The following is a 24,284-nucleotide window of genomic DNA, read 5'->3' on the forward strand; positions in this document are numbered from 1 at the left end:
ACTTTTCAGTGGAGGGGGAAAAAATATCTGTCTACTCTCTTGATGAAGGACAGGGCTTTGATCATTTTTATTCAGGCTTGTCTTGGCCGGAGGTTCAAGGTTCTTAGTCTCAAGTCAGCAATCTCTCTCTCTCTCCATCTCCCTCTCCCTCTCTCTCTCTCTCTCTCTCTCTCTCTCTGACTTCGTCTATCTGCCCCTGTTTCTCTGTTTCTACTTCTTTTTCTCTCTGCGTTCCTTCAGACATTCCTATTTACATGAGTCTGGCAAGGTCTCAGAGACTCTAAGAAATTACCAAACTACCACTGCCTCTTGCTCCTTTAGTATCCCCTCAGATACTGAAGTCATGATTGAAGTACAAGGAATTGCAACAGCTCTCAAGTGGGGAGCTGATCCCAGCCTCCTAAGAGTCCTGGGAGTAGAATGATTCAGCCTGTTTTACTCTAGGGATGGACCAGGGGTTCTCAAAGTTTGATCCTGGGCAGGCAACATCAGCAGCACCTGGGAATGCAAGATCTACTAAAACGGGAACTCTGGGAGTGGGTGTCAGCTACTGTGTTTGCAGAAGACTTTGAGGTAATTCTGATGCATGCTGAAATTTAAGAACCAGCCTCTGTGGAGAAGTGCTCCCTGGCTTACTCTTCACAGGCCTCTACCTTGGAGAAAATAAATCGTCCAGACATCTGAGCTCACAATGCATTTGGAACCTATTTTTTTCCAAGTAAATGCTGCTATCAGCTGAAAGAAACAACCCCAGATCGCAGTGACTCACATGGGAATAAGCAAAGGCCACTCAAATGAGAAACGCAGAGGCTCTTTATTCAGAATTTGCTATAACAAGGGGAGTCAGTCACTCTGAGAGAGGAGGAAATTTATATATTGAATCCCTCCTCCTCCACACACACACCCACTGTATTGAAAGTAAGTCACAGCCTCTTCTAACATTTATTGAGAGTTTACTCTGTGATAAGCAATGTTTTAAGGGCTTTACCTGTGTTAACTTATTTCACTGTCACAAAAACCCTGTGACGTAAGCACGAGTGCAATCCCCATTTTACAGATGAGTTGTCTGAAGCATCAAGAGTTTTACTTACTGGGCTGTCCGAGTGGTAGTAGACTGGGAGGGGTTATCATTTTGTAAGGGTTGTAAATGTCTAATCACTATGTTGTTTTGTACACTTGAAACTAATAATAAAAAAAGAACAGAAAAAAAGTTTATATATAGGGTCTCTAGTCGTGGCCTCAGTCCAGAGCCAAAGCCCCTCCTACTCTCCTGTGCTGCTGCTTGTCCTTTGTGAGATTTCTCGTGAGTGCGTTTTATCTGCACATGTGATAGACTACATAGATAACCTGCCCATGTTGATTAGCAACCTGGCAAATATGAAAGCAGAAAGATTTTTGTCTTTTTCAGTGGAAACAACAAGGTTCATCATGTGAAACCTCATAGGATGGCAATAAATTTGTGCATTTCCAATAGAGGGTGCTACTTTATTTGGGCTAGATTGTTTTCTGGGGCATATTGTACAGCCCTGTCTGATGAGCTTACTTGGAGTTGGAGCTAAGCTTAATTTTTGTGGAGAATGTTGGTTAGCCTGGTCTGACCTAGAGGTCAACCTAATTTTCACTGTCTTGGCTTGACCTGTTTCATCATATTCCAAGAAGAAAATCAAAGACACAATCACCATAGTTGTGAGGAGTGAGCTTCTCACTTCTTTGGTCCTCATGGGGGTCAGAAGAAATCTGGCAGGCTCAGCAAGGCAGCCCATGAAGATATAAACAAAACTGGTGGACTTCTCTGGCACTTTACTGCTCTCTTCCCAAGGAAAGGACACAAGTGCCTGGTGGTCGACCATAGGCTTGAGTTGAGCCCTTAGGCTAATGAGAAGACAGGGGAATGTATGGTCTCCGAGGGAGCAGAAGCTCACAGCAACATCCTAGACTACCTCTCTCCTCCATGCCCATCCTAAATCTAAATAGGAGGACCTCTGATCTGGATTGACCAAATTCCAGTCCAGAGTGAACCCCAGGGACACCATTTCTTCACACATCAGAGAAGTCAAGAGGGCAGGGATTTCTTCAGTGGAGAGAGGGGCCAACCAGCTCAATCTCATCCTGGCTGTCTACACTACACTCTCCTCTCTGGCCCAGACCTTGAATTAAACCAGCTGTGCCCTGGATTTAAGAAGAGTTTCTCCCTCTTTCTTATTCTTCCTCCAATTCTTAACTAGAGAAAAAGGAATCTTGCATGAGTTCCTGCTGAGTGCACTAAAATTCTACATGGCCCTAGACAGTCAAAAATGCTTTTTAACTTTGTTCTCTTTTGCTTGCATATATTTCTAAGATTTTATGGTGAGAAGTGACAGTTTGAGAGAGAGATTTAGATGTTTGGGATTTGGTATTTCCTGTTTCTCCTTCTGCTATATTGACATGATTTCAATTTACAGCCACACTGACCTTCTCTTGGTGACATAGCTTCCCAGGGGTCTCAGAAGCTACACAGTGAAGACAAAGACCATTCTAGCTCAGAATCTTTGGAAGTTTTACTGACCTGTGAGAAAGGCATCATGGAAATAAGCAAAATGATATCTCAAGGCCAGCTCGAGGAAGTAAACTTTGTCAGAGGTTTACATACATTACAACTGTCCTCATATTGTTCAATAATCCCTTATGTAGCCAACACCTATTACTATAAAAAGCTACAACCCAGGCTGGCCAAGTGGCTCAGTTGGTTAAGAGCTCGCTCAAGAGTGCAAGCTCTGAGCAAGAGCGGTTCAAGTCCTGGCCCAAGCTGAGCTGCCGCTGAGCTGCCATCAGGTGGCAGGATGGCTCAGCTTAAAAAAAAAAGCTACAACCCAATCTTCACAGGTATCTTTCAGCTTCCTAGCCAGAACACTCATTGTCTTCTGGAGGGTATCACTTAGGGGCTGAGGGCCTGGGGTTCAAGGTGGGAGAGGGACTTGCTCTGTGTATATCTGTCTTGCCACCATTTCCATGCTACCATACCTGCCATATGTTGGCATGGAACGTTCATCAGGAAGTTTCCTTCCAGAGTTCTTGGCAGGAAGCTGAGCAGAAATCTATTCTGCCCTCAGATCCTCCAGCCTATCTGGAGGACTCTATTGTCTACTTTCCTCTTCCCCCATCCCTACTGGTGATTTGGGGTCAGTGCTCTCTCAGATTTACATGTCTTATTCTGTAGCTCTCTTCTCTGATTCTCCCTGAATTTCTTCTCTCAGTGCAGGAAGATATTTCTCTCTGTCCTGTATAGCAGGGAAGTGCTCTTCCACCACATCCTATATGCAGTCCACTCTGTGATTTCTTATCAAGCTTGGCTCATTGATACTCAAAGGTCAGCTTTCAATATCAATGAAAACACCCTCTTTCCAGTATGTGGCTCTTGCAATTACATGAGAATTTTTGCTACTGTGAGCTTGACAAAAATCAATTTTGAAAGTCAAGGTTGAACAAAGACTTCTGCCTCTGGTCTCTACCTTTCCCTAGGGGGAGAGTAGATGGAGGATTACTGTTGTTTTTGGACTGGTTGGGAAAAGAATAGGGATAAAAGTAAAGGGCGGGGGTGGGGTGGGGGAACACCACAGCTTAAAATCATCACCCTGTTGTAGGGAAACAGTTTAATAAAATTTCACAGAATCCACTGTTAGCATGTCATAGTCACTGTATTCCTCAGAATCTTGATGTCGGAACTAATGAGCAGATGCTCTGTGTGGGGGGGATGTTTTCTCAATGCTTCAGGGATGTCCCACTGTAAAGAGGCTGCTCAATATATGGGCTCATCTTATACTTTATTTTCTGAAAACTGCTTAGAACTCCAGGGGTGGACGATTGCAGCCATTTTTGGAATAAGTGATCCAAGTTTCCCTGACCATAGCTGCGGGACCAGGGATAGACATTTGACCCAAAGTGTGGAAGATTACATTTTCCAAGAATGGTCATCGCAATGTCTTCCATTGACATGCTTTTTTACAATGTAACCTTGCTACACTCCCTTCAGACAGTGTCGTCTGTGTCCCCTCCCCTTGAACCTGGGCAGAACTTCCTGACTCTTTGGCCCAAATAGTACATTATGTGACTTCTGACACTACATCACATGAGATGATATAGCTTTTGCCTGGCTCACTCTTTCAATATCTCACTTTTGCCCACTCCCTCTCTTTCTTCCTGTCTCCAAATGCTTGCTCTTGGAACCCAACTGCCATGTGGTAAGGAAACCCATGGAGAGGATACATGTAAGAGTTCTAGTTGATAACCTCCTTTGAGGTCTCAACCAACAACTAGCATTAATAGCCAGACATGTGAGTGAGGAAGCCTTGGAGATGATTCCAGTTCCAGCTACCACCTGACTGCAACCATATACGGGACTTTCATGAGGACTGTATGGTTGAGCCCAGTCAACCCTCAGAATCATGAGAGATTGTAACAATAATTAGGTGTTGCCGTTTATGTGTAAAATGTGGGGTGTTTTTTCATACAGCAATAGATAACTTATATACTATAGAGATTTTCAGATTTCCTCTTAGGAATTTTGGAAATGGGGCACAGAGAGATTGTGTCAACTACCCATAGGGGTTGGACCTGGGAGATTATGCAGACTCAATTGCTGAAGATGTCATTTCAGTCAGGTTTGACCATGTGTGAAAGGAACCACAGACAGGGGAATAGAGGTTTTCAGAGAGGAGGAAATGAGAGTACATGCCACCTGGGGAGAGAATATTGCCGTGGCTTTGACTGACTTTCAACTTCTTAGATTTGCAGAGGCCCAGTTATATATTCAGGCCTTAGATCCTGTTAGATGCTTATATATCTGAGGGTAATAGTAATAATAAATAGTATTTTCATTTTTTGCCTTAACTAATTGAGTGCATTTTTATTTCTTATAACCAAATGACTCCTGATTAAGACATCTACTAACCAATTTGAAATGAAAATGGACATACCACTAGCTTCATATAAAATAAATCAGCTACAGAAAAGTTTTCATGCTTTTAGAAATGAGAACATTGTGATGGTTTTACTACAGTAATAGAGGAGGGGCCATTTGCCCCTAAATTTCCAGTCTTCAGCTCTCAGCACGACATGGCAACTGTGGTGATCATTGATGCTACTCACTGGATATTTCCTGCTCCCCATCTGCTTGGAACAGAGTAGAATCACATTTTCTGGCTCCCCTGTCGTGGGGTGGGACTGTGTAACCAGATCTGGCCAAGAATGTTTGAGTAGAAGTGCTATGTGTCACATCTGGGCTGCCATTTAATTGTCGTTTGCCAGACGCTCAGAGTTCTAACTTTCCTCTGTTATGATGGCAGGCAACGCTACAGATAGTGGCTGTTCCAGATATCTCTGAGTCCTTGAGTAAGGATGAGGAAGTGCAACAGAAGCTTTAGCTGATCCACAACAGAGTGGAAGTGAAATATAATTCTTTGGTATTTTAGGGAGATTTGGGAGTTATCACCATAGCATAATCCAGCCTATTCTGCCTGCTTGAATGACTGCATCATACATTACCAGGGAGATTTAAGACCCTCCAGGAAAACCTCCCTGAGCAGTCCCTTCTCATTATCTCACGATGACCGCCATCTTGGCTTCCCAAGAAGTTTCAGAGGAGCAGCTCTTCCTCCTCCTGTGCCCCTCCTGTGCCCTAGGGAATGGATCTTGTTCTGTGTCCATGTCCTTACCCAATTCTCCTTTCTCTTCAAAGTTTAACACTTTCAGGTTTCTGCCAACTTTAAAAGTTCTTGTTCAACCTTATGATGCCTTCTAACAGTCACATATAGTCTCCTCTATTAAACCTTCCTATAGATAGTTTATACACCTCTATTTTCTCCTCGTTTCCTAAATACTTAATCCTCTGTAAACTCATTTTTGTTCTAACCTCTTCACTGAAGCGGTTTGCTTAAAATCTTTTGGCTGCATATAGTTCAAGGCTACTCTGTTCCCTGAATTCCAAGTCCTTATTCTTACAGGGTTATAAAATTTAAAAACTGAAAAAAAGGGGGATGGGCAGAATGATGTGCTTCTCAAACTTTATCGTGCATAGAGTCACCTAGAGATCTTGTTATACGGCACATTCTGGGTTCCCGCCCCCAGAGATTCTCTGATTCAGTAAGTCCAGGTTGGGAGTGGCAATCTGCATTGAAATGAGCTCTGGGGGGTACTGATGTTGCTGCTTTGCAGGCACACATTGATTAGCACTGGATTAGATGAGAGTTTTTCATTTTCCCCAAGTCTAAAATGAAAACAACTGTGTGGACCCATATCCCCTGGGTAGCAGAAGAGGTCTTCTCCATGGTTGCTATAAAGAACCAGCAGGAGTAACTCTTATAAATGGTCCAAGAGGAATCATTAAGGTACACAGAATTGGGAACGAGAGCAGTGGTCCTAGTCTTCTACACTTGACACATACTTCCAGGACTTGGCGTTGGGATTGAGACTGAGACTGGAGGAAAAACCACTCTTCTCTTTGTGGAGAGAGCCCTGGTTTTGAAACACACATTTGAGCTCTATTTTTATGGAAAAACACAGTAAAAATAATGACCTGTTGAGAACTTTCAGTGAAATGCATTCTTTGGGAGTTTGTGTTTTAACAGATAAGTTGTGTAGTTTGGGAAATCACAAAAAGTTAAGTTAAACAGAATAGGTAATTTTCTAAAGGCCCTGTTCTTCCTCTAGCTTAATACCTTTTCTTCCTCTATAGCCATCTTATTGACACAGGATAGATATGCTGGCGATTGGGAAGAAGCTATCTCATAAGCATGGCCCAGCCAAGGGTTTTCTCCTTCCCTTCCATCACTCTACCCTCCCACTCTACCCTCCCGCCATGACTAGTACCAGCTGAGCTCACCAACTCCCTGCCAGATCTTGACAGGGTCACAGAGCAAAGACTAAAGAAGCTGAAGAAGGATTTTAGAGACTTAGAGTACCCTGGCCCACTCATTTTGTTTTAAATGAGAAAATTGAGATTTGAAGAAGAGAAATAAGTCTTTCCAGGTTACATAACAAAGTGCTGGCAGAGCCAGTACAATGAACAAAGTCTTCTGGCTCCCAGACCAGTGCTCTTTGACTACGTCCTATCCTCATAGGATGGGGAAGATGAGATGAGCAGAACCAAGGAAAACAGCAGGATGGGTTGCTCACAAGTTTATTCAGCTACCTAGAAGCCCAGATATAATTTGAGTATTGTTTGGGGATAATTCAGGGATAAGATATATCAGACATGGGAAGAACCTTTGAGTCTAACATCCCAACCTTTACAGATGAGACAACCATGGTGCAGAGATGACATTGGCCAACGTATCCATAGTGTAAAAGTTACTGAGTCCCTCATTCTGGAACTTTCAAAGCTCTCATTCCTGACCTCTGCTCTTTCTGATTTTCCCACTCCTGACACACTTGTAGTCCAAACACTGAATGTCCTTGGCTTTCTTCTTAGAATCTTGAAGGAAAAGATTTCTTACTCCTTTCTAGAAGTTTCGTGCTTATCATGCTTGACCAAAGAGGAAAAAGATCAGTGTCCAAAGTGACACTGAAAGATGAAAAGCTGTCTGAGACTCCTGGCATCTCAATGCTTCCAACATGAGTTTTCTCTGGCCTTGGCTTATTAATGATAGTATACTAAGGCCTCATTTATGCAGATCCCACCAATTTGGAATTAGTGACGACTATGACAGGGGCTAAATTGAGGTTTACTTTTGAGAATCAAAGAGAAAAAGTTGAATAAATTGTTAGACTTAATGATATTTAAAGGGGGATATTTAGCCTTTTTAAGAGAATAATCTTTTAAAGTATTTTAACAGCACAACTTAGAGCATATTCATAACTCTCTGACCCATACCTCTTGATTATTTTTATATTAATTACCCATTATTCTTACCTGTTCAGTAAGGAAGACCTCTTGAGGTTTTCTATTTGGGAACATGTTGCTAGTCTCATTTAGTCATTATATGTGTATGTAAGCATTGTAATTAAATTGCACTTCAATTTAAATTTTTCTCCAATTCACATTTTTGTTTTCCTTCCAATAATGAACATAGATTAATGAAGCATTTCTGTACTTGTTCTGTGTGTGTGTGTGTGTGTGTGTGTGTGTGTGTGCTTGCTATGAGTCATCATAAGTGAGACACTATGACTTAGAAGCAATGAACTATAATAATGACTGTTAGGGAGCAAATGACGTAGTGAGCAAAATACATCTCAGAATATGTGTTGTTATGTGCTATTATGTATTAGAATAGTAGACAGGCTTGTAACTTTGTCCTAGGTAAAGAATGCCATTAGCAAGAGATAATAAAAGCTTTTTGGAGCATAAACTTAACACATCCAATGAGAAAGGTTTTAATTACTATGGAGCTGGGCAGTTGGTTAGAGTCTGACTGACTATGGATTCTATGAACTATGGAGGTACTGATGTTGGCCAGAGACCATGCCCTTTTTGGCAACACTTTGTTTGCTGAACCTGAGCCCATTAGTATCTAGGTTATGGTGAAATTTCAGAAACACAGAACAACAGATGACCTTAACAGCATAAGTGAATATGTGCCAAAGAAAATAATATTTAAAATGAGCCCAAAGAAAGAGGGTCTTGAGCAAGACTCTGAATCTATATCAATTTTCATGGGGCAGCGTGATTCTCTGGTTTAAATGGCATGGATGTTGCACCACCTATACTCTAACTACCTGTGGTAACTACAAGAACTACCTCTAAAACCAAACTAAGACCTAATGTCCATGACTAATATTGCTAAAGTAGATGAAGATAGATGCAAAGTTATAACTTCTAATTCTATTTTGAATTGGTATACCTTGCCCATTGGCACTTGTCCCAAGCCTCCCTCCCTACATTCCTTTTGTTTACCATTTTTAAAAGCATTAAGGGCTATTTGCATATCATACAATTCACCCATTGTGAGTATACTATTTTACTAAATTTATACTGTTGTCACCATAATCCAATTTTAAAGCGCTTCTATCACCCTAAAATTTCCTCATTTCCAGTTGCCATCAATCCCTTCTTCTGCCTCCATCTCCAATGATCTTCTTCTACATCCTTCCGTGATTTTTAATTCCCTTTAGTTTTGGCTCTGTGTTTGTAAAATTAAGCACATGGATACTTTAAGAGACACAGGTTATGTTGAAACGGCTTTATTTTTTTTTAATCCATAAATATCTGTTACTGACAAAAGTGGAAAAGTCCTTAAGACTAAATCTTACTAAAGTGATATCTGTTTACAGTACATATAGGCTGTGCTTTGACAGGTAAGTAGAATGATAAGATTTGTACAGAAGCAGCAGTTACGAGAGCACTGCTCATCATGAAGCTTACTGATGAGGAATGAAGACACTGTGCAAAGGTACAGATAGAAAGGTACTTTTCATCAGTACTACCATATAATAAACACGGAATTCATAAATTGGGCTAATGCATAAAAATGTTCGTTAATCCCCCCTTTAGGAAATAGTGTCCCCAAACTAAAAATATTACAGTAAGAATTGCTTTTTATTAGAGAATTTCAAGAATTCTTGACTACAAAATGTCTAGTTGAGTTATAGAACTAGAGGAATAGTTGCCACTACGAAGCAAATGAATGAGTTCTCCCAAGGGTCACAGCAGGAGTGGGCAGCGAAGTTGAGCAGGGGTCTTCCTCTCCCTCAGGAAGGAGGGTATTAAGGAAACATATAATGTCATTTCTCTGACGGATGAAAGTTGATGTGTTTGCCGATTTACAAGATGGGTTTGATGATACTGACTTGTACTCTCAATTCTTGCTTCACAAGCTTTCACTGGGAGGATAGTAGTGTCACAGGGGGGGTCTAGAAAGGTACTAGGATGGGTACCCACTTCCTAGCAGCCCAAGGGGTTGATGCCTTCCCCTCCTCCAGGTGGAACGGGGAGTATCCAGACTCAGTCTTCAGATCAGAGCCTCTGGAGTAAGATGTAACATCATTGCCACACAGAGCCTCTGCCAGGCAGTCTCCTCTGTCCTTGGAATGCATTTCCAAGCTGCTCTCAAATACAAACTCCATGCCCTTGTGGGCCAACCTCTGGACCTTTCTCCCCAAGCCTGTCCCCTCTCTGAAATCAGAACTGCCTCCCTCCAGCTTTAGGGACCATACCAAAATGAAAACTTTAAATTCAGTATTTCCCAATGACACAAACACCCCAGATGATTTAGGTGTGTCGATATGAGAGGACTTCCATGAAATGTGGCTGGTAACCACTGAATGGGAATCCCATACACCTTCAGATATGAAAACATCCCGAGGTGGCCGAAATCATGGGGCCCACCCCAGGCTCTGGCAAGGAATCTGGTGGCTGTCTAGGGCCTCTGAGGACATCACTGTAGGGCAGCCTTAATGGAATGCATGCAGCTCAGTTTATGTGGGGGAGGAATGCGAAGAAAAGCGGGGGTGCCAGTGGTGGATGAAAGCCCTAGCATGTGATTGCTGAATGAAACTTCAGAGCTCATCTAGTCTAAGCTCCTCGTTTTATGGGAAACTGAGACACTGAGCAAGAGCGTGACTCGTCCTCAGTCACACAGCAAGATGGAGACAAAGCCAGGGCAGAAGCCATGTCTCCAGGAGCTTCAGCCCTGTGCTTTTTCCTTGTGTAGTATGCTGCCTTCTGAAACCAAATATAGAGCTCAGGAAGACATATCTTTCATATTGTATCAGTCATTAAAATGCTGCATTTATAAAAAATAACATTTGAACCCTGAAAAATACTTCATTAAAACACAACTAGCTTCCTTGAAAATACTTCAGAGCAAAGTTTCCCAGGTTTGGGGAGGATGGGGAAATGTATGCGGGGGGTAACATGTCAACTCTTCCCAGAGCAAGTGCTTTCTAGGGTCCAGGTCATCAGCAGCCCTTTCAGAATACCATGGGTCAAGTCCACATTTGCCTGTGGATGGACTCTGAGGATGGAAGGCTGGTGGCAGACAAGGTATCTCTGAAGAACATGGATTGTTTGGTGGCAGGGTTATTGGAATGGGTATTTCTCCATGCTTGGAGAGTTATGAGGCTCTCCAATCTTTCAGAACAAAGGGGGATCTGTGACACACGTAAGCAGGACAGGTGTAAGTGAGGTGGAACAGTGGCTGAGAGCCCTCAAGGATATGAATCTTTGGCCAGAGTAGGAGTCTCTGGGTTAGTGACAGGCCGGGGCAGGAGCTTCAGGGGACTTGCCAGCTGCAGGAACCAAAGCTGATCTTTGAGTCACGATGCCTCTGACAGGGCAGCTTCCCTCCCTTTCCTCCCAAAGATCAGAAGGGGAGAGCGCTTGGCTACGTGCCCTGGGGTATCGTCTCATAGGGACAGGAGGAAAAGGATAAACCAGTGAGGCAAACAGAAGACATGAAGAATGTCTGGTTCTTTGATTGTTTTCATTGAGAGCTCTAAGTTATAGAACTAGAAGGACCGAGGGGAAAAAAAGCAGGGATGGAGAAAGGTAAATTGAGGAAGAAGCCAGGGCCAGGGAAATGAGAGGAAGGAAAGACTGAATGGCATAGAAGACTAGGGTTACAACAGGAGTTTCAGGGTGGAAGAGTGGAAAGGGAAAGAGAAATGTAAATTAAGGGAAGGATTGGAACTTTCTAGAAGGCAGACCCATCACCCAAGATACTGGGGAGCCCTGAGGGCAGAAGCCCAGTTAGGGGGTTAAAGGAATTCTTGGGAATTGTGGCTTATGAATTCATGGAGCCAAGAGTTAACTGGAGGAACAAGACAGGAAAGGTGGAAGAGCACGAGTAAGAGTTTCACTGCCATTAAGGCCAAGTAGACCAGCAAGAACGTTTAGGGCAAGAGAGAGCCTGTGCAGATTCAGTCCATTCCAATCAGAGCAATGGAGACTTGTACAAAGAACAAAGCAAGCAGAGGAAAATGGGGGGCTTTGGGCTTCCCTTGCTGGGGGAGGGGGACTTTAATTGTAGGGGAGGGCTGGTGGGGCTGGAATTCTGGGTTCCAGCCCCAGAATCCTCTCTTATCTGATATAAACTTGTCCAGTAATGTGGCTAAGCTTGTTCTGCAAACATGGATGGGACGACTGCGTAAATGAGATACTTCTGTGTCCTAGTTAAGACACGATCTTATGAATTTTGAAATGAGGGACTGAATTGAAGCAAGTTTGTAGACTTCTCTCCTTTTTCTCCCTTCCACCTCCCTCCCTCATTCCCTTCCTTCATTCCAGACCCAATGGTGAAGCAGAAGAATCATTTAAAAGAAGTAAGGGTTCAGGTAGAACTTTCTGACCCCACTGACACCAGAGATTTTAAACTGGACAGCAGTAAGGCGGGGATGAGAAATGTTTTGGAATCAAGCTATCTATCAACCCCTGAGACAGACAGACAGGGCTGGAGAACTTGATGCTGAGAAGACGCCTCTCATACAAGATGAGGGAGATGAGATCAGGTTTCTGGTTTGGGGTGTATGTGTGTATAGATACTTGGTGAGGGGATTCTCACCCACCCACATCCTTTCCCCTGTGAGCCAACAGGCAGCCTTCAAGGGGACTTGCCAAGGGCTGGGTTAGAAGGCCATGGGTTTAGGGGACCAGCTATGAGACATACCTTTGTTTCTGGAAGTCACCAACTGCTCTGTTTAGATTGACCTCCTCCAGCCCAACCCTCTTAGCCTTGCCTCTGGAACACTTTCATAAACCCCTGGGGACCAGCCCTTGAGAAGGTTTATGTGTTTGTAGGGGAGGAAGGCAGAGAGTTATCCCTGTCCTCACAGCCTCCGAGTCCTAGTGACACCACCCCAGTGGGGAGGCTGAAGGCTGTTTCATCACCCTGAGCTGTAATCCCCTCCTGATTCATACACTGGGGAGCATTTGGGGGAGACGAGCTTTGGAACTCTTGAAATAAGAGGAATCAGTCAATTGATTTCTCTGTGGATAGTGTACTTGGTTAGATTAAAAATTCCCAGGGTGACACTGGGAAGTTCTCCCCACCCCACCCCCCTTTTAAAGGGCCACACATATTGTATGCAGAACTGGGGGAATCTAAAATCCCAGGTTAAGGTCATTGCTTCTGGAGTCTGACTATGGTGACAGTCACATTTTTAGTATCATACCTTCACCCAGTAGTCGGGAGCTGATTTCCCAAGCCCCAACCCAAGGATGTGCCCTGGCCTTAAGAATGGAGGAGCCCCTTTTCTCCCCATTTCTGGCTCTGGTCTTGGGAGAGTGGATGCTGCTTAGTTCACTGTCCACTATCCAGGAGGTTGTCACATCCATCTCACCCTCCAGGTTGGAGGCAAGGAAGGGGCTGAGATGGGCTGGCAGGGGCAGTCCCCAACAGAGCTGAGGGCATGGATCTGCCTGGTGCCCTAGTGCCCCCTGTAGAAGAAGGACTGGGGAGCAGCCCAGTTAGCCCCCAGACCAATAGCCAGAAGGACCTTATTTGCATTTGCTAATGGGTCTCTGTCCTTTTGATCCAGAGGAGGCACTGGTCTGAAGCAGCAACAACCAGGAGGGAGTAATGGAGCTACAGGGGGAAGAGAGGTCGGAGAAGGGGAAACAGGCAGAGAGAGCAAGTTCTAAATTGAGAAGGGGCCAAGCAGTGGGCACTGATGGGGATAGAGGAGCGGGCAAGGTGCAGGACAAGGGACTCGGGTCCTCCTTGACTGGGGGCTGAGCCACCCCTATTTAGAAGCCTCTGCCTCCATCCTGCCTGACGTGCATGTGGGAGACAGGTGGAGCCCTGGACAATGGGAATGGTGAGCTCCTGAAATCCAGGGCATCACAGTGGCCCTCCCCACCCGCAGTTCTCTGGCCATGGGCAGATGCCTCTAGGGAGCAGAGCAGGGGAGGGGAAGGCAGGCCTGAGTGGTGGGTCATTGTTCAGACCAAGAGGCATGGAGAACATAATCAGGCTGCTGGGGAGGGCACCCCAAAAGTCCCTGTACCCCACTGCTACTCTCCTCTGGGAGGGCTAGAGCAAAGCGCCAGGGAACTTGGGGGTGAAACATCTAGGGCTAGGGAAGGGGCAGATTTCCCCAGAAGAGTGGTAAAAGGGATCTTATGGGCGGGGCAGCCAGCTGGACCTGGGCAGGGTTCCCAACAGTGGGGAGGCAGCTGAGGGAAGGAAAACCCTCCCTATCCCGAGGAGGCTCGGGGAGGGGCATGGGGCATCAGCGAAAGAAGGGCCACTCAGTGGGAACCAGAAAGTTCCAGCAGGCAAAAGAGATTGTTATTGTGCTTATGGACACAGCAGCTCCCTGGCTCGAGAGAGTGAGCAGGCAGTTTTTAGGCACTAGAAGATTCCTGTGGTGCGGTTCTAGGTAAATGAATAAGACCGAGTACCCTTTTCGGTCAGCCCATCGACTGCACCCACTGGCCAGTTCAAACCCAGGCAACTTCGGACCAGGGTCAGGCCAGGGTCTCCTGGCTGACAGAACCTGCAGCTGAGCCTCCAGGAAGGGGAGAGGGGACATGGGACTGAAAGGGAGTTGGTGGCGGGGAGGGTGAGACTGGGTCTGGCCCCTCTCCTCACTCCCCTTTGACTCTTCTGGAAGAGTGAGAGTGACTGCTCTGTATCCCAGGTCTGAGTGTGCCATGTCAGGCCATCGGGCTATGTCCTGGGCGTATGGCTGTCTGGGCAAAGATGGCCTACCCCCACCTCCTACAGAAGGGACCAGGGAAGGGAGACGCGTGGGGACGAGAAGCTCCACTCCAGGCCCCTGCTGCCGCTGCCCTGCCCCGCCAGGCGCCTGGCCCTGTCCGGTTGGTCACACGGTCACTTCAGTCTTGCTGGCTGTGTAGCAGGTATGATGGCCGGGGATATAGTGCAGCTGCTCCACTGTGTTGTGTCTGCGTGACGCAAAGGCCTGGCGCTTGGCCGCCGTCTGGCTCTGGCCCAGCGTGGCGTAGGAGTTATTGGAGGCACTGGGATGGGAGTGCATCTTGGTCATGCGGTAGCGGTCCAGCACGGGCGTGGACACAAAGACGTCCGTGTGCGAGATGGCCCGCGACAGGGACTGCTCTGGGAAGGCCGTCCGCTCCGGGGACAGCAGTGGGTCCTGGGAGTGCAGGCGCTCCGTGGAGAGCAGCTGCTCATCTGACAGGATGCGGTCGTAGGGCATGCCGAACTCATCAGGCAGACCCCGCTGTGGGGACAGGACCCTGTCCTGTGACATGGCCCGGATGGGCCGGCGGGGACGCTCTCGCGGCAAGGGCTTCTGTTGGGACATCTGGATGACGTTGAGGGGTAGAGTGCCACGGGCGGCCAGGTCAGGCAGGTGCCGCCTCCTCATGTAATACTCATCAGCCTCCTTGTCAGCTGCAGAGGGGAGACAGAGAGAGAAAAGTCAGCTGGGGTGACACTGTGACACTGCATTCAAGACTGAACTAGGACCCTGCAGCCCAGAGAAGTGGAGGCGATGGTTCTCCAATGAGTGCAAACCAGTCCCCAGGGGTCTTGTTCAATGCAGATTCTGATTCAGACGTCCTGTGTCTGGGGCAGGCCTGAGAGTCTGCTCCCAGACAACGCTGATGCCCCTGGCTCTCTGTGGACCACTTTGAGTACCAGGGGTTGAGGGACCTCCTCAAGGTCCCCAGGGAGTGCATGGATTCATGGCGGAGTCCAGGGCCAACCCTAGTCCCTGAACTCCCGCTCCAGTGATGCACCTATTACACCATGGTCCTAAAACAGAATGACTCCCCAGGTCTTCCTGAAATGCCCAGGGAATTGCCAGCAGCTTTCCAAGAAGGTTCAGAGTCTCTCTTCAAAGAAGCTGGGTTGCAAAACCAGACTCCTGCTAAATTAAAGATGCTCCAACCAGGAGGCACTTGTGAAAATGCTTAGCTGGTAACTTAGGAACATAGTAACACCTTCTCTGGAGTAACAGCCAATGCATAGAAAGCCAACACATGGGCGTCCAGCCCCCACACGACAGAATCAAGCCTACACATTCCTCCCCTGTGCCTACAACACCAGCAGGCCAGATCAGTCTTACATTCACTCAGGAGCTCTACCCTTGTCTCCATCCAGGAAACCGTCCCAAGCTCACACTGCCTGCAGAACCCTTGAACTTACCCAAGACACACCAAGCCCATGTTGCCCCAAATTCCAGGAATGTGGCTTCCCACAGACAGCCTTCTAGATCTCTGCAGAATGTGGGGATGCTGACTGCTCCTCAGTTTTCCCAGAGGGTCACCGGTGGATAGATCTTGCTGGTGAGCCACATTCTCCCACCCCAGGCATGCATCTGATTCCTTGGATCATCGGAAATCCCCACTTCTAGTCATAGAGAGTCACCATTCCACCTTGGAGGTGGCTGATATGGACTCATGGGCTGAACTTCTGTCATGGTAGGTTAACCTGTAGCTTCAAGCAAATGTTCAGCCCTGCAGTTGGGTGGTCAGAAAAGTAGAATCATGAGGAAATGGGGGTAGAAGGTCCAAGGGTAGGAAAGCTATGGGAGAAGAGCTCTTCCACCATGTACCTTCTTGACATTGTAATGTCTTAAACCCGTCAATCCCCAGAGCCTCCTGGACTCAAGTGACAGAGCTGGGATTCATGGATGAACTGGACTCAACTGATGAAATGGGGTGTGGGAGTGGGGAGTCTCAGGTTCTCAAGACAGTGTTGGCTGTGTTAGGGAGGGAGTGGTTTATGGGCCTTCCGCAGCCAGGTTTCTGGGAGGGGTCTCTGAGAAAGTTCTGGCATTGGTAGCCTCTACTCCAAGATCTTGAGAGTAAGGAACACCCATGGTTTGAAGATGGTAGATGTGGGGCAAGGCTGGGGAATGGCTACCTCTTGCATGCCTCCCATGGGAATGTAGACCTGAGGACTCCATGGCCTCTCTTCTATCTATAGGGAGAATGGACTCGGGCCCAAAAGAACAAAAACAAGGGGCTTGTCTTTGTTTTCTTTCACGCTACCCTCGCTCTTTGTTCTTGGGACTCTACACCATTTCACCAGATGTAGGACGAGAGACTGAAACACAGGAAGATGTCGTGAGGCTCCAGGGGGAGACCCTAACACCAGCACAACCCCACTTACTTAGCCTCTTCAGGGACGAGTACTTGCTGGGGTGGGCTTTCATTGCAGACTCATAGGATGGGGGCAGGTGGGCCAAGTTCTGGAAGGAGCGGGAGAAGGACAGGTCGTAGGGCTCAGTGGCTGATGTCAGGATGTTGTTCATTCGTGGCTTCTCTGCAAAAGAAGGGAGGGATGCACTGCGTTAGTGAAGACAAAGGCTGGGGCAGGCAGGAGGGCATCCCCACCCTGCTTTCCTGGCCCCCTGTGCTAGGACACAGATGGCGTCAGTGACTCAATGTCCCTCATGTTCAGTTCCAGTCACCAAGCCTGGGGGCAGGTGCTGTTTTATCTGCCTCGGGCCATGATGGCAGTTTACTCTTCCTTGAATGACAAACTCTTTCTCCCGGTACATCACTGAGCTCTCTGATAAAGACGTAAGATGGAGCTGGGCGGGAGTGGAGGGGGGTGATGTTATAAAACTATCTATTTTGGCATGAAAGTTCTGTCCTTTCCCTAACAGTTTTAGGCAAACCTAGTTATCTGGCTCAGAAAAATCTTAACTTGAAGGAGAAGGAGTAACTGGTCTTATCTACGTGCCCGTAGAACAGGATCTAAGATTCAGCTCCACTGAGATTCCAACCCGCACTGTCCATGATGTCATTTCTCCTCTCACATTGCCCCTTCTTTCTGCCTTGGACCACCCCAAGCCCTGAACCTGACAAGCCACTGGGATCTACAAAGCCATTCCCTCTTATTCCAGTTCCTTCCTTTGAAGGCCCTTTAGCTATCTCTGAGCTGTGGGAGGAAAGAATGTAGTCAAAAGGCTTAGCACATCATTCCCCCTTTCTCCCTCCTTCCTTTCAGATAGAGCCTTGAGATTCAAAAATCTGAAGAGAGAAGGGAGTGTTGTTCAGTGCCAGACCTGGGAAAAAAGAATGGGGTAAGGGATAGAAGAAAAGATGAAAAAGAGAGGAGGTGAATGACTAATAGGTCAGTGAGCTGGGCTGCGTTCTGAGGCCCAAATTAGGAACAGCACAGGAGTCAGAGGAGGGGAGAGGAGATGCAGGTGTGGGTGAGGGAGTGGCCATGAAGATGGGGGCAGGAAGGAATGGAGGTCCAGCGAAGGAAGAAAAGCACATCTTGGTGCTTGACTGACTTGAGGTACAGCAAGAAGTCAACAGGTATTGCTGGGGAAACAGTGGTCCCATTCCCAGAAATGAGGTAGATGGGTGGCTCTTGCATTGTTCCTCCTTCCACTTTGGTTTAGGACACCCAGAAGGGGCAGGCTCTAAATTTGGACAAATGTAACTGGATTGTGGTTCCCTGTGCCTCTTGGCAAACAGAGTGCTAAACCCTGGAAGACAGGAATTCTGTGAATCATGGGACAAAAAGAAGCGCTCCTAGGCTTAGTCCAAGGGCAGCTTTAATACAGGGAACTCCCGGCTTCTCTCTCCTTTCCTGCCTTCACCGGTTCCCCCAGTCCTGGGGATGGAGCCAGGGGAGCCAAGCCAATGAGCTGATGTTCACGCCAGCACATATGTGAGGGGGTGGGGGATGCTCTGCATCCCAGAGAGATCAGAACATGCTGTACAGAAAGAGCCTCCCCGGTATGGATTGGGACAGGCGCCAGGAAGTGGAGTGGGCAGAAAGCTGGGAGCATTGCGGCTCAGAGCCGAGGAGTAGCCAACAGTCCCTGAGCTCCTGTTTCTTCACTTTCGGCCACGCTGAGGAAGAATAAGCGTCCCTCTGCCTGTTGGCGTCATACAACCACTGAGGGCACCATTCAGCTCACCCTCTTCCAAATGCTACCTTTGTGGGTCTTCTTACCCTGCACAGTTCTCCAAAACATGCTGCCGAGCCAAGGCCATCTCTTCCTTGTCTTCTGCCTCCACCGTGATTGCCCTTGCCCCTTGCTCCTGCTCTCTCTTCTGTTGCAGTGCCCTTCTGTCCTCTTTCTCTAGCCAAATTCTCCCTTTACTCAAGATTCTTCACTCTGAAAATGTCACGTCTTTTCAGCCCATAGTGATTTCAAGTCTTCAAGGCCCTATCGCTCTTCTGGTCAATACCACCCAGCTTAGTGTCCACATGATCTCTAATCATGTAACTTGAGTTGATCTTGTTGCTCTCCGAAGATGGCAATCTCCTTGACAGCAGAGTCCTGTTTCCCAATTTTTATGATGCCTTCATAGTGTTGGCTCCAAGGTAGGATCCACTGAATGCTCTTTGGTTAATCAAGTAGACACAGGCCACATCCTGTCTTAATAGCCCCTCTGCCATCTCCTGGGAAAAGCGTAACATCCAAGAAAGGAAGGAGTGCAGAGAAAACTCTGCTTCCACTAGATTGTGAGCTGCTCTAGGGCAGGGAGGGACCAGGTCTGGTCTACCCTCATCTCCTCACACCAGAGAAAAAGGAAACAGGAAGAGCAGGGAGGGAAGAATGGCTCCTCCCTTTGCAATCAGGAGGCGATGCTTGTGTAGGCTCCCACTGGGAAAAACCAGCTCACAGTGATTCCTCCAGGATGTTACTGAGCAAGTGGAGCCCTCCTCGCTTGCCTTTTCTGGCTTCTCATCCTGCTGCTGCTTCATCACCATGGGCATCCCCCGGGCTCTCTGCTTCTGCCTTCTGCTTTCCTCTTTCAGCCTCCTTGCACAGATTGCTCCCACTCCCAAGGCTTCTGTTACCGCTTCCAAAGCGTAACTTAATCTTCAGGTATAACCTCCCTCCAGACTTCACGCGTTTCTAACTGCTGGTTGAATGATTTTTCTTGAATGACCTATGATCATATCCAGCTCCAGATCTCCAGATCCAAACTCACCACCGCTAGCTCCATCCCCTGTACACTGGCTGCTTTCCTGATTCCTTAGATGGTGTTAACAAGATTCTTGTAATTGATCATAGCTCAACATTGTACTCATAATTGACTCTTGCAGCCATATTCAGTGAGTAACTAAGTTTTCTCAATTCTTTCTCCAAAATGCTGCATAGTGAACCCTTCTTTCTATTCCCACTGTCAACATCACCACTCCTAGAAATGGTGATGTGTGAGAAATGGTATCAGCTTCTGGGGAGCTGATCTCCCCAATCTCTCCTGGTTCTAACTTTTCCTAGACCCCACAACCTGAAACATCACATTAAACTTTTGCTTTCATCACATGTTTCTACTAGGAGCCTAACATGGAGGGGGACATCAGAATCATCACTTCCGTCCTCCTAATGATAACTCTCCTCACTCTCAATGCTGAAGCAGAGCATAACCTGACATGAGATGGTAGGTCTCTCTTCCAGGTGAGCTGTAGAATTTATCTTTGGTTCGAGTTTCTCTCTCACTAAAATTTAATAATGTTTTCACTCTTTCACTGCAAAGACAGAAGAATGACTGATAGCTCATGATTTACATGGCTGTCTTATGTTCTATCAAGTGCTGAGCTGGTACCCAAAACAGTTTTTCTCTGCAGTTCCAAATGTGAAGTTGTGACCTGGTGGGAGGATGTTAGAACCTAAGAGGGAAACATGGCTTTGTGACCCTTTGGCACTAGGCTGACAATTCTGTGCTCTCCAGCTTTCAGTTTCTTCCCCTAAGAGGCTAAAGCTCAAAGTACCCAGTCTGGTTTTGAGTTATCAAACCTTAATTCATTTGGGGAGGATCGATATCGTTTACCAAGTCTGATGTCATTCACAAACGGTACCTACCACAAGTTGCCTTAGGCAAAGGAGCGTGTTCACTCCTTCCTGTGGACATATGGAATTGATGAGGGCAAGAAGTGATCTAAATTGCAAGTGGAAATGGGTTAAGAAAGAGTCTTAGACGATCACTCCGATATCAGAGACAGAATACTAAGGGGACGATGGTCTAAAAGTGAGAGTGAGACCCTGTGGCCCTGGAGGAAGGTGGGAACCTGGCTCCTTCCACGTCCTTAGCTTCAGTGAGTCAGTGACCATGTCTGATGCCCTGAGAGGCATCAGTAGTTGGGATGGAGCCACGTGGGATGGGTGTGGGATGCGGAGCGCTCTCAATCATCTCACCATGTGTAGGGGTCTGGGTAGCACTGCGTAAAATCGGATGGTTATACTGATGATCACCTGAAAAATCATAGAAAAGAAATGTTTAAAGAAGGGTTCAGGCATTCCATTGTCTCTCCATCACAGCAGCATGCTCTTGACCTCTAATGTGCTTCTCTGAGTCAAAGGAAGCCCCTATAAGAGGCCTGGGCCTTTTGATGCCCCAGAAACACATAAAGGGCAGGGGACAGTGTGCTAGTCTCACAGAAACTTCCTCTGCTGTTTCTGTCTCTCCTGCATCAGAGCTTCCTCTGTCGCCATGGTGACCCACCCACATCTGTGGATCTGGCTGGCCAGCAAGAGAGGCTTTGCCGGGGTGGGGATGGGTAGAGGAGAAGGATGGAGACCATGGGGCTTTTGGCAAATATATATACATGGAGTGGGGAATTGGGCAGGGGAAGTAGATTGTTCTCTGGGGACAGGAGTGTTAGGGTGTGGTTAGCCAGGAAGAGGATACCCTAACTTAAGGTGCTTACACCTTATGAGGCTTTGATAATGTCCTGGGTCTTCATACACAGTGTCTGGGTGCATCCTGAGATGCGGCAAGCTGAAGTGAGCTGCCTGCAGCCTGGGATTGGGCGTCCTGGGTTCTAGGCACTGTCCTGCCTATAAAGGATACAGCCTGATATTTCAAAAGCATTTATTTTAATTAATAATGCAAAAGTCCATGAAGATTGAAGAAGCCACAAAATTAATAGTCATAGTTGTCAAAGCCCAGAGTTCAAGGCATTCTAAGCGCTCCTAAAACTGAATGAAGATTTGGCTTATCACGAAAGCACGCTTCAACATCATATTATTGTTTCAATTCAACATTGTGTTTTTGTTTTTCATTGGTGTATCATCTAATTTCAACTACAGCCAGGGGGACAAGAGGCATGAGGTCTTTGCTTTAGTTTGGCTAAATCAGGAATTACCACTCCGCCATCCTCTCAGGGCTAGATCTGTTTCCATTCCCTTAGGCCTTGCTATTGAAACCATCTTTCCTACCTTTGGCACCATACCCTCTGGCTCACCATTCTCCAGCTCCCTCTCTAGATCCCTTTTCCTCTTCCATTCTCTCAATATCAGGGCTACGTAAGGCTCAGGTGTCTTCATGAAGACTCAGGCTCTACCTTCTTGCCCAAGCTGGTAGTTCCCAAATCTACAGCTCTAGTTTGAGGTCCATCTGGTCTGCAGGGTTAGATTTTAAACTGCTTATGGACATCCCTTGAAATTCCTGCCCTCAGCCCAAACCATTACCAAACCCAAAGTGAGCTCATCATTTTATTCCCCAATGTTCAAGCTCCTGCCTATGGTACTAAATGTTCCATGGGCTTGGAATGTGAGACTTCAGTTATCGTTCACCATTTCCCTCCCTTTATTTTTGGACTCCATATTCAGTGTGTCCCAAAATCCTGTTCTTACAGCCATCTCCTAACTCCAGGCCCACATATATCTTGTTGTTAGGATTTCTCTTAGCTCAAATCTCTGTCCATTTCTGAGAAAAATCATCTTGTGTGCTACCAGAAAAAACGTTCCATCCCAATGGAATCGTTACATCATTCCTCTGGTTCAGAACGGACTCCTTAAGTAGCCATGGGCACTATCCAATAGCAGGTGGGTTTGGGCAGTAAGCCAGAATTTCTCACACGAAGATATTCTCCCTCCCTAAGACAGAATAGTGAGGGAAAATCCATTTGCCAAAGGTTGAATCAGTTCTACACTGGACCTTGATTTAAGTAAGGAGAGAGAAACCAAAAGGGAGATAAAGGATAGACTTTTGTACTTGTCCTCCAAAGGCAAGGAGAAAACCAATTTCATTATTTTTTGTTGTTATTTTTTTATTTGTCTTTAAGCAATTATGGCAGCATCAAAGAGACAGTTGCAAGAAATGAGAATCTTGGTTGAATGCTGGAGTGTAGCAGTTACTACTCTTCCCTTTCAGAGTCCAGGTGTCACCAGGAAACTGCGATAGTTCAGGTTCAGTTGATAATTCCTGTTAACCAATGTGCTCCAGGCTCTGTGCTGAATGAATACTTTCACATACATTTTTTTTAAAACTAAACTTCATAGTGATCTTCATTTGAATATATATTATTGACCTACCAATTTCCAGACACTGTAAAATGTTCCGTAACTATTTTATTTGAAGTAGTTCTGTTTTTTAAAGATGAGTTTACAAATACAGACAGGATGAATGTCCTGAATTTAGATATTTTATATACAAATGCAGTGCTTTTCTTTTGTTTGAATTTTACTTCAAATGTTTTGCTAACATTTGATTTTTTTCCTACCTTGGTATTAAGGAACAAATTTAAAGTATAAATATAAAAATTAAAACTGTCCAAAAATTACCATTGTAACATTTTATTACATTTTTTGTTTCCTTCCCCCATAAATTAGTATATGTACTTGTACGTTTACACACATACACACACATACATAGACATACACATACACACACACATACATACACACACACACACACACACACACATATTGCAGTGAATAACCTGTAACATTTTTCACTTTGCACAAGTGAGAATTAGATTACAGCTCTTATAATGGAGAAAATATAGTGATTTGATCTTCACACTTGTGCAAAATAACAAACATGTGAGATTATTCATCGCAACATGTTTATAGTAGCAAAAGAAAGGAAAAAGCTTAAATGTGCATACATATATGTACATATACACAGACAAATATGTATAGTTTCCACATATGTAAGAATGCTGTATATCATATACTACTTTTAACCTGTTTCCTTTATACTTAATGGACAACATCTTGAATATATTTTCATGCTTTGAAATATTATTTAAAATACTTTATGTGGTATCACAATAGTCCTTTCTGTAGAATAATCTATTGTATATTTCTCTATTAATTTAGGTGTAATATGTTTACTTAATATATATACTTAGACAATCCCCTCTTGTTGTGTATTCAGGTTATTGAAAAGATTAAAATTGTTACACCAAACAACCTTGAACATGAATCTTTGGCCATGTCTCATTTCCTTAGGCGAATAACTAAAAGCAGCATTTCTAGGTCAATACACTGCCAATTGCCTGGCGATGTGATGAAATGGATTATTGATAGATTTCCTCATATTGAACGATTCATCTATGCCTGGGAAATACCTTATTTGATTTTGTTATCTTATTCTTTCATTACAACACTGGATTCTATTTGCATATATTTTTTAAATTCATATAGACACATAAAGAAAATCTGTACTTTTTTTGTTT

At 45.7% G+C, this 24,284-nt stretch overlaps 1 protein-coding gene across 1 annotated transcript in view; it reads right to left on the minus strand.

Annotated features, from left to right (window-relative positions):
* Nucleotides 1–9,137: 9,137 nt before the first annotated feature.
* Nucleotides 9,138–24,284, minus strand: part of SHISA6 (shisa family member 6) — a gene marked incomplete at its 5' end in the record, with an annotated part of 321,649 nt that continues 306,502 nt past the window's right edge. The window contains 3 exons of the mRNA XM_019654415.1: nucleotides 9,138–15,287; nucleotides 17,013–17,165; nucleotides 21,016–21,072. Of these exons, the coding sequence (XP_019509960.1) occupies nucleotides 14,737–15,287; nucleotides 17,013–17,165; nucleotides 21,016–21,072 (761 nt within the window). The remainder of the gene's footprint in view (nucleotides 15,288–17,012; nucleotides 17,166–21,015; nucleotides 21,073–24,284) is intronic.

This window comes from Hipposideros armiger, unplaced genomic scaffold, assembly GCF_001890085.2.
Source record: "Hipposideros armiger isolate ML-2016 unplaced genomic scaffold, ASM189008v1 scaffold_222, whole genome shotgun sequence".
Lineage (NCBI taxonomy): Eukaryota > Metazoa > Chordata > Mammalia > Chiroptera > Hipposideridae > Hipposideros > Hipposideros armiger.